Here is an 11,256-nt window from a genome sequence, read left to right as displayed (position 1 = left end):
GATGTACAAGCTCGTGCATTATATTGTGAAGTGCACTATTACTCCTCACATTCATTCAACAAAATATGCAAAACAGGCTTCTGATATTCTGGTTGTTCTTTATGCAAGTCGCTATAAGGCAAAAATTGCATTGCTGCGTAAAGAGCTGGAGTCAAACATTATGCATGAGGATGATGATATGGATACTTTCCTTGCTGATGTTAAGGATATCAATGAGCAACTTATTTTTGCAAGCGAAGTCGTTTCTAACAGTTCACTTGTGCAGATTGTTCTTAATGCTTTGCCTGATTCTTACCAGACTTTTGCTAGTACTTGGGAGACTTATGACCCAAGGAAATCCAGAAGTTGTCAAGTTTGATGCATTATGCACATGCTGTTGCAAGAGTCACTTTCTAGAAGAAAAAAATAGGACTAGACAGCGTGCAGTTGAACGATCCCTTATTGCTACTCAAAGAAAAGGTAGTAAGAGCAATGTAGCCACTTCTCATGGTTCTTTTATGAGTGGCAAATCACCTATACCTAATGCTTCTACTGGCAGCAATTCATCTAAAATTTTGGTGAAAAGGTAAAAAAACGATGCGTTTCCATTATTGTAAAGGTAATGATCACTTGATCAAGCAGTGTCCTAAGTTGAAGGCCAAAGAGGCTAAGAAGATAGAGGTTGGTTCCACTACAAATGCCGGTTCCACTACAAATGTAATTATTGTTGAGTCTTCTGTGAAGGAGATAGTGATGTTGATGTTGATGCAGAATGGGCTTTTAGTGCATAGTGCACTTATGATCCTTCTCTCCATGATGCATGCATGTCAGTTGTTGCAGATTCACATGTGTGGTATTTTGATAGTGGTGCTACAAAGCACATTACGTCACATCGTGATTTGTTTATCCCTCTTGAGTCTGTCCCTCATGGGAATTCAATCACTTGTGCCAATAATGCCTCTTATCCAGTTCATGGAGTTCGAAACATTGTGCTTACTACTATAGATGGAAGTTCTTTCACACTTGTTGATGCATTGTATGTACCTGGGATCAAAAAGAATCTTTTGTTTGTATATGCACTCGCTAGACTTGGTCTTGTAGTCAAATTTGTGGATGATAAATGTACAGTACATGATCCCAATTTTGGTGACAAAATTGTTGCATATGGAATTTTATGACGTGCATGGTATAAGCTTACTTGGTTTGACAACTGTGGGTAGAATTTTGCAAATGCAATTGTGGATTCTAAGGCAATTTCAGATATGAAAAACTTTGGCATACACGTTTTGGGCATCTGAATTTTGCCAGTTTGCTGTGTTTGCAAAAATTTGATATGGTTGCTTCTTTGTTGCCTCTTGAAGCACCTATTAAGCATGTTTGTGAAGGCAGTATCTTGGGAAGATGCAGTGTTCAAATTTTCCAAAGGATGGTTCAGATAGGGCCACATGCAAGTTGCAGCTTGTGCATAGTGATGTTTGTAGGCCCATGCAAACTCCATCCTTGGGCAATACCTTTACTTTGTGACTTTCATTGATGATTACTCCAAGCATTCATTTGTGTATTCACTTAAGGAGAAGTCCAAAGTGTTTTTGTGCTTCTTATGCTGCTACTTGCATGCATGGTTTTCCTATAATCAGTCGTTGCCAACCTTCATGAGACATTTGGTTGAACTTTGCTAGTGCCTATGTGGCACTAATGAATACCCTTGAACCATGTACATCTCATGTATACTCACTCTCTCTCTCTCTCTCTCTCTCTCTCTCTCTCTCTCTCTCTCTCTCTCTCTCTCTCTCTCTCTCTCTCTCTCTCTCTCTCTCTCTCTCTCTCTCTCTCTCTCTCTCTCTCTCTCTCTCTCTCTCTCTCTCTCTCTCGTATGTACATCAGTCTAATCTCTACTTAGTAATCACTTAATCTCTTAGTAGTCTCAAAGGAAGGTTTATTATTTTGTAGATAATACATATAAAGAAAATTATTCCTTGAATCAAGTGGGAATGATGGCAGAAGTGGGTAATTCCAAGGTTGAGAAATTAAATGGAAAGAATTCCAACATTGGAAGATGTAGATCAATTTCTAGCTATGGCTGAAAATGTCTTGAAATGTACTATGGGCACCCTTTGTTTTGATCGAGGGGGGCAGTATATGTCTCGTGAATTTAATGCATTTTTGGCTAGTCATGGGATAAAACACCAATGTACAGCTTCATATACACCTCAGCAAAAGGGTGTTGCTAAGAGGAAATTCGGGTCTCTCTCAAAAATGGCAAGATGTATGGTCGAAATTCAAGCTTTACCACATTTGTTTTTGGCTTGAGGCTATTATGTTTGCCACTTATGACTCAAGGAAATCCAAAAGTTGTCAAGTTTGATGCATTATGCACATGCTGTTGCAAGAGTCACTTTCTAGAAAAAAAAACAGTACTAGAGAGCGTGCAGTTGAACAGGCCCTTATTGCTACTCAAAGAAAAGGTAGTAACAGCAATGTAGCTACTTCTCATGGTTCTTTTATGAGTGGTAAATTACCTATACCTAATGCTTCTACTGGCAGCAATTCATGTGGGAATTTTTGTGAAAAGGTCAAAAAGATAATGTCTTGCCATTATTGTAAAGGTAATGATCACTTGATCAAGCAGTGTCCTAAGCTGAAGGCCAAAGAAGCTAAAACGAAAGAGGTTGGTTCCACTACAGATACCGTTCCACTACAAATGTAGTTATTGTTGAGTCTTCTGTGAAAGGAGATCGTGATGTTGATGTTGATGCAGAATAGGATTTTATTGCAGAGTGCACTTATGATCCTTCTCTCCATGATGCATGCATGTCAGTTGTTGCAGATTCACATGTGTGGTAATTTGATAGTTGTGCTACAACACACATTACCTCACATCGTGATTTGTTTATCTCTGTTGAGTCTTTCATGGGAATTCAGTCACTTGTGCCAACAATGCGTCTTATCCAGTCCATGGAGTTGGAAACATTGTGCTTACTATTGCAAATGGAAGTTCTTTCACACTTGTTGATGCATTGTATGTACCTGGGATCAAGAAGAATCTTTTGTTTGTATATGCACTTGCTAGACTTGGTCTTGTAGTCAAATTTGTGGATGATAGATGTACAGTACATGATCCCAATTTTGGTGATGAAATTGTTGCATCTGGAATTTTATGTCGTGGACGGTATAAGCTCACTTTGTTTGAAAAGTGTGGGTAGAATTTTGCAAATGTAATTGTGGATTCTAAGGCTATTTCAGATATGAAAAACTTTGGCATAAACGTTTTGGGCATCTGAATTTTGCGAGTTTGCTACGTTTGCAAAAATTTGATATGGTTGCTTCTTTGTTGCCTCTTGAAGCACCTGTCAAACATGTTTGTAAAGGCTATATCTTGGGAAGATGTAGTGTTCAAAGTTTCCAAAGGATGGTTCAGATAGGGCCACATGCAAGTTGCAGCTTGTGCATAGTCATGTTTGTAGGCCCATGCAAACTCCATCCTTGGGCAATTACCTTTGCTTTGTGACTTCATTGATGATTACTCCAAGCATGCATGTGTGTATCCACTTAAGGAAAAGTCCAAAGTGTTTTCGTGCTTCTTATGGTGCTACTTTCATGCATGGTTTTCCTATAATCAGCCGTTGCCAACCGTCATGAGACATTTGGTTGAACTTTGCTAGTGCCTAGGTGGCACTAGTGAATACCCTTGAACCATGTACATCTCATGTATGCTCTCTCTCTCTCTCTCTCTCTCTCTCTCTCTCTCTCTCTCTCTCTCTCTCTCTCTCTCTCTCTCTCTCTCGTGTATGTACATCACTCTAATTGCTACTTAGTAATCACTTAATCTCTTAGTAGTCTCAAAGAAAGGTTTATTATTTAGTAGCTAATACATATAAAGAAAATTATTCCTTGAATCAAGTGGCTAATACATAAAAAGAAAATTATTTAGTAGCTAATACATATAAAGAAAATTATTCCTTGAATCAAGTGTGAGTGATGGTAGAAGTGGGTAATTCCAAGGTTGAGAAATTAAATGGAAAGAATTCCAACATTGGAAGATGTAGATCAATTTATAACTATGGCTGAAAATGTCTTGAAATGTACTACATGCACCCTTTGTTTCGATGGAGGGGGGCAGTATATGTCTCATGAATTCAATGCATTTTTGGCTAGTTGTGGGATAAAACACCAATGTACGGTTCCATATACACCTCAGCAAAAGGGTGTTACTGAGAGAGGAACATTGGGTCTCTTACAAAAATGGCAAGATGTATGGTCAAAAGTCAAGCTTTACCACATTTGTTTCGGCTTGAGGCTATTATATGTGCCACTTATGTACTTAATAGGTGTCCTACGAAATCTTTGCAATCTATGACTCCATATGAAGCATGGCATGATAGAAAGCCACCTATTGATCACATGTGCGTTTTTGGGTGTTTGGCTTATGCTTAGGTTCCACAAACGCAATGCAGAAAATTGGATGATCAGGCACAAATAGTGGTTTCAAAGTTGTAGTGCAGTTGCGAGCAGGGGAAACACATAGAGTTTAGGATAGGACTAGAAAGAGGGAGCAATAGAAGTGGATGGCTAGAAAAACGAAGGGAAGTGGGTCCCAATGGAAACTAATCCATGTTGATCAAGGGATGTCTCATGAAGTATGGGCAAGTATGAAGTATGATTCATCCAAAGGGACTTAAATATAAACCTTCAAAGGATAAGGCTAAGGAGGTTTGGAAGCAAGGAAAGTTGGATGATGGGTAAGCAAGACAGGTAAGCGCTTTGCTCACGATCAAAGCATCAAGCACTTATCACAATGTGATAACATTAAACAAACTTAGTGGGAAAATCTTACCTACTATGAGTGCAATCAACCACAATCACTAGAAATTAGAAAGGAGAACGAGAGGGAAGACAAACCTAGGGGGAAATGTCCCGGAACAAAACCAAGCATTTTGGGGGGGGGGGGGGGGGGGGGGGGGGGGGCAAAACATAGAGGTAACACTTAGCATTATTCTCCACAATTACATTAGAGGGGTTCATGAAGGGGCTTCTAAGAGCTACATCAGTCCACTGTTTAAAATCGAAGAACCTTGGGTTGAAAATCAAAAATTCCATCGGAGGGATTCATGTAGAGGCTTCCAAGAATCACATCAATATTTCTTAGTGGTCGAATATCAAGATGCTCCACTATTTAAAATCAAAGAGCCATTGGCAATTGGAATTTACATTAATGAGCATATCTCTTTTGTGGAAAACCCATTTTCCAAGCTCTGCTTCAATATTGCTTTCTCAGTCATGTTTCCAAGAAGCTTTTAAGATCCTATTGTTTTCATCTACTTTCTTCTTTTTGCAATCTTTGATTACATGACTTTGTTACTTTTTAATTTTCTTCTAAGGACCACTTTCCTTTTGCATTTTTTGTGAATGCAACATCATCCCCACCTTGCTCAGTCTCGAGTCACAGCTCTTTCTCAAGAAACATTGAGCTCAACTCCTCAAAAGTAAGAGGTTTTGGATGAGCTTGAGTATTAAACTTGTAAGATAAAATTACAGCAAGTAGAAGGAAAGTAGAGAAATATTGTAAATTAAACAATGGAAAGATACAATGTGATGGCATGTGTTTAGTTCATTTGAATTATCTTGTTCTGCTCTCTAAACTTGTTCATTCATGCATCAAGCCTTTGGTGCTAGGCATGTCTGATTTTGTATTGTCCAATTCTATGCCACTTGATCATCTCATATCTGAAGTTATGAACCACTAATTAGATTTGTCAACTCATTTGATACTCAGATTTTGTATCTAATCAACATGAATCTAGCTCTAGAATAGCAATCAAGCTCTAGCTCATTCAATTTTTGCAATCACAATGGTGAGCTATACTCTTGACAAAACTAGTTTTCAATCAAAGCTAATCAACTAGTCACAATGGGTATGTCATCCAGCAAGAGGAAGGAGAGCCCCCATAGGGTATGCTCTGTGTCAATGATAATCACATAGTATTGTTGCTAAAGGATTACAATAGGACTATGTTGATCTTCGGTCGTGCTCTTAGAGTGAGGACACATAAGTGTACCCAACCATCATTGAAGTTAAAGCACACCAAACTTCAGAATAGTGAGTATTTGAGTAGAGCATCTTTAGAGAGGCCTGAAAGAAACTCACATTCACACAATGCTTGCCATTCTTTCAAGAAAGAAAAGGCTAAGGAAGAAATTGATGCAAGTGAATTAGTGAAGCTTAGACACATACATTCTGAATCAACAAAGTAGCACTACAAACGAAATGAGCCTAAAATAGTTACATAGATGAAGACTGATTATGGAGTCAAGCCCCGTTATTATCAAGATAAGACTAATGACCAAAAGATTGCATTCCCAACATTTAGAGGCAGCAAGAAGGATGACCTTGATGTCCATATCCAAGCCTTTGAAGAATATGTTGACCTCAACCATATCGGTAAAGAAGACTGGGCAGAGCACTTCCCTCATACACTGAAAGATGCAGCTAGAAAGTGGTACTATCACTATCCAACATGTCTAAGAAGTTGCAGCAAGTTGAAGAAAACATATATTTTGGAGTATAGCAAGGACAAAGGGGATGAAGGCATCCTATGTGATTTAGACAAAATATAGCAGGGTAAATTGTCAGTAAGGTGTATAAAGAAAATTAATGAGCTCACTAGATAGTTGCATGTTCCACTATCTAGAAAAAAAATGAGAGACTCAATTATTAGTAGGTTCAAGAGCAAGAACTTAAGGGAGAAAGAAATACCATATCCAACCAAGAAATTCAATGAGTTGGTTCAAAGAGTTCTCAAACTAGAACAACATGCCAAGAAGAAGAAAGGCCAAAGATCTAGAACTAGCTCAAGTTCTTGTGAATCCTCTTCAGAAGATACAATGTCAAGCTCCAATCCATTTGATGATGATGATAAGCACTATGAAGAACCACTCAAAATCAAAAAGAAATATTCCTAGAGAAAGAAATTGAGGAATCTTCAAGACAGATCCCTAAAATTTCAAAGTCCGGACCTTCACTTGGAAAGGTAGAGACCTCGTGTGTCAGATGAAAATCAAACTAGCATCGCACTAATGAATGCATTTAGTGTACATACTATAAAGCTTATGGTCATCTATGGAATAATTGCAAAATCATAGATCATTTTAAAGAAGCAAAAGATGTTCCATTATTTGCACTAACCAATCCTAAACCTATTCAGCAAGAACAAGTTGTTGAGAACCTAGGCAATGGAGCCAATACTAGTAGAATGGCTGGGAGAGGAAGATACTATAATATCTCTAGTAGAGATAGATAAAGAAGAGATTTTACCAACAGCTAGAATTTTAGTTTTTATACATGTGAGAAGTAGGAGCACTTTTTAGTGCAATGTCCCAAAAATGTGAAGGCTGAAGTGACCAAGGGGAAGACGGGAGAGCCAATACCAATGCATGCAATCACTAGGATCTCTAGTGTTGTCATCAAAGAAATCCTAGAGGAGTTAGGCACTCAACCCAAACAAAGCAAACAAAACCAAAAGTGGGAGAAGCAAAGGGAAGTGTTGAAAGCAAAAGGAAAGCCAAAGAAATGGATGAATGGTAAGAGCAAAGAGTTTTGTCTACTCGGATAAGTCAATATTTGGAGCGAAGAAAGCCAGAGAAACTAAAGTGCTCATAGGCCCAATCCATTCAAAGTCATTTTCTAATATATATATATATATATATATAGAGAGAGAGAGAGAGAGAGAGAGAGAGAGGCATGAAGGATGGCATGTTTGGCACATCATGTTTTAGTGAGAGATATGGCTTCCAAGTATTTTTACATAATTCCCATATCCCTAATTGTTTTCATTCATCATAATACTTATATATTCCACATGGAGTTTAGAAGACTTTAAAATACTCCCTCCTCTCTCTCTCTCTCTCTCTCTCTCTCTCTCTCTCTCTCTCTCTCTCTCTCGCTCTCTCTCCAAGTGAGGGAAAGCAACCAAGCATTAGGTGGATTAACCTTGAGGCTAATACAAAGATTTTTGAATGTTGGATACAGATCACATTGGGGTTGTGGATGTCTAGGATTTTTCACCTTCTCTTAAGGATATGTCAAATATAGCATTGGGTCGAGAGGAGGTGGTATCTATGATTGCCATAGAAAAACCTTGATGACGAGACAAGGCGATCAATTTGGATGTGTTGATTCTAAACAAGAAAAGGTTTCTTGGCCACATTGATTTGTGAGTGGCCATGGTGATGTCTATCCAACCTCTCCTTAGCCAAGATTTGACAAGAATGCTTCTCATTTCCACATAGAAGTCCACCCCTTTGGGCAAACAAAATTTATGTATTTTTGCTTTGGAAGTATATGTAATGAATTTTATTTTATGATATGGGTAAATGAGCTATCAGTTATATACTTTTTCATCAAAAAGGCAGAATAAACGCTATTTTCATGACTTTTTGGTGAAATTTCCCCTACTGTTGATTAGGTTGCTACAATTCTTGTCATGATGCATTTGCCTGTCGTCGATGGAGGCCAGCTCTAGCATGGAAAATCTTAGGCATCTATAATGAACAAGTGTCGAAAAGCAAAGAAACAAAGAAAATGTGGCTAAAAGAACAAAGCCTTGGGCTCAAACCTTTGAGAGCTACATGCCAGCTCTAAACTTTCAGTGAAAGCTGGACAAAAAAAGCAATTGATTCATAGAACTTGAATGAATTTGTAGATATTGGACATTATGTACTAAAGAAAAGATTCTACAACTAACACGTCATGCCAAGTTTGACACGATATGGGTTTTTAAACACTGCTCATTTTTAACAAGTTTCTTTAACCATTGATGTATTTCATTCAATTGCTTGATGCTAATGTGTTGTAGAGCAAAGTGGTGCCCGATGCCAATGTGCGTGGTTGAGCTGGTTAATAAAGTTGTTAGCCATAAATTCAACTATATTAAAAAGTACATTTGCACATGAGAGTTGAAGTTTTTGGTGTAATCTCAATTTTTCAAGCCTGTCATGCCTTAAGAAATGGTAACAAGAGTATATCCTTGGAAGACCAGCTTATTTTAGTTATGTGAAGATTAATTATTTTGATAGGTCAATATTGTCCAAGGCTAGTTATCCTTTGTATAGTTGACTTTATGTACTAGCCCAGTCACTGGATAGCCCAATTTGTATTTTGTAGCAAATTCTCGAACATCAAACCGCTCAAACAATGTTATGTCATCTACAGCTTGCTCAGCCTCACCCTGCATCAAACAAAACCCAGATTCAAGACTTGGGAAAAAAAAGTCCAACTTGTTGCATAAGTGAGATATATATGCAGTACGAGTTCTAATAACTACCTTCAAAAAAGGTACATTAAAATATTGCAAATGGAAAATTGTTAATAAAAATAAGCACGAACAATGACCAAAGAGTAAGAGGTCACAAAAAATTTAATGTTGTATATTCTGTGAGTTAATAGTGTTTATTTTCCTTAGAAAATGACAATAATAGTTTGGAGGTTTGCATAATATGGCAAAATGACGTTAATTTATCTAACTTAGCACAATCAATGACCAAAAATCACAAAAGAGTTGTATTGTACAAATTGACAATAAACAAACTCAGCACAAACCTCACCGAAACCCGGCCGGGGGGGGGGGGGGGGGGGGCAAAAATGCAAGCATAGCATGTGAGTTCAAAATGAGAGATTTTTATTGGGTAATTTTAAAAAAAATAAATGTAATTTTAAAAAGAGGTTTTAATTATATTTTGAAAAAAAAATTGTAAGTTTCTTTACAAATGGTTATTTTATTACCTTAGAGCATGTAAATATAAGGATTTTTTAATGCCCTTTGAACGCACGTGGTGTAGGAGATTTTTTGTAAGTGCCCCTTCCCCCCTCCCCAAAGAAAGGCACGAACAATGACCAAAGAATAAGAAAATCACAATTATGTGTCTTGTATATTCATTGATATAACGATAATTATTTTTTATAAATGAAAAAAATAATTTGTATCATACATTTAATTTTTCGAAAATGAACATCCTTAGACTTACCTGTCTAAAGACAAGATTGTAATAGTGATGTATACCAATGTCACTATTGGCAAAGTAATAAGGTTTGTGTGCACGAGTATAAGGCACCACAACTCTTCCATTATCAGCAATGTCTGGTCCCAATAGAAAACACACAATATTGACAATCAAAAATTTAGATGTATCATAAATTTTCGTAACCTCACAAAGATGTATCAATTGTTATATTTTCTTACGTATCACAAATGCCAAAAGTATAGTTACTCACGCTCATAGGACTTTATGGATCCTTGAATGTCTCTTACAAGCCAATGCAAACTTGTTTTGGCAATTGGTTTTTCTGGTGTATACTCATCAACATCCAGAAGCATGTAAGTATAATTGTCATTCCCTGTTAAGTCGCCGCCTGTTATAGTTACAAAGGGTGTAACCTTGGTGTCCTTTGAATGGAGAATATCCCCATTATCCAGACATGAGTACTTGTTATAGCAGACATATAATGTGATATTGTTTCCGTCATCGTAAGCATCAAGCCAAGGGAGCATGATAGTGTCAATTAAGTTGAAGCCTCCGTACATCTTCCCTACTTGCTCGGAATATTGGAAATTGAGGAGAGTAGTGAAAATGAGGATAATTGAGGTGGTTTTGATAGGCATGTTGGCTTTGCAGTTGCTGTGCCCGAACTATGGGTTTGCGGGTTTCAATTAGAATGAGTTGTCAAGCTATGGAACGAGTAGAGGACTTAAAAGCCACCATATACAGAGTATATGGTTTTGAAATCTTGTAAGAAATGAAACCCTTGGGAACCATTGCATTACCAACACCACCATCCTTGTTTTATAATGTAAGCTATATTGAAAGCCACAAAAGTTTTGTGCACTTTGTGTGCATGGTTTAACACACAAGGAGCAACTTGTGAAGAAAGTTAAGACGAATGATACTTGAACTTAACCTACGTGAATGTGTACAAGGAACATCTAGGTTTTTCTACACAAAGTTGAATACAATTTGTGTGCATTGCTTTGCCAATCAATAAGACAATCAAATCCAAATTCTTGTTATGCTCGTCACACAAATGTGCTCTTCAATAAGTGAATCACATGTGAGAGACATTACTTCTGCATTAGCTTGTCAATATGCTCAAGAAAGTCATCATTTATGATAGTTTATGGCTTCGAACTTTGAATTTCCTCGTTGGAGGCACTATCGTGGGTGCTTAAAGTCTCAAGTTCAAATCCTAGTGGCATTCATCTTATTCTATATCAACTCAAAAACAAT

General features: G+C 37.5%; 1 protein-coding gene across 1 annotated transcript; it reads right to left on the bottom strand.

Moving 5' to 3' along the window:
• Positions 1-8,872: 8,872 nt before the first annotated feature.
• On the bottom strand, positions 8,873-10,793 carry LOC147431571 (protein TERMINAL FLOWER 1-like). The gene is made up of 3 exons (XM_086494601.1): positions 10,247-10,793; positions 10,000-10,112; positions 8,873-9,203 (listed from the first exon to the last, which is right to left on the bottom strand). The coding sequence occupies exons 1-3, from the start codon at positions 10,632-10,634 to the stop codon at positions 9,069-9,071; spliced, it is 636 nt and encodes a 211-aa protein (XP_086350727.1). The 5' UTR covers positions 10,635-10,793; the 3' UTR covers positions 8,873-9,068.
• Positions 10,794-11,256: the final 463 nt, after the last annotated feature.

Source organism: Adiantum capillus-veneris, chromosome 21 (assembly GCF_014529385.1).
Source record: "Adiantum capillus-veneris isolate H3 chromosome 21, ASM1452938v2, whole genome shotgun sequence".
Taxonomy (NCBI): Eukaryota; Viridiplantae; Streptophyta; class Polypodiopsida; order Polypodiales; family Pteridaceae; genus Adiantum; species Adiantum capillus-veneris.
The sequence above is the reverse complement of the archived record's forward strand: the minus strand, read 5'-3'. Positions and strand labels throughout refer to the sequence as shown.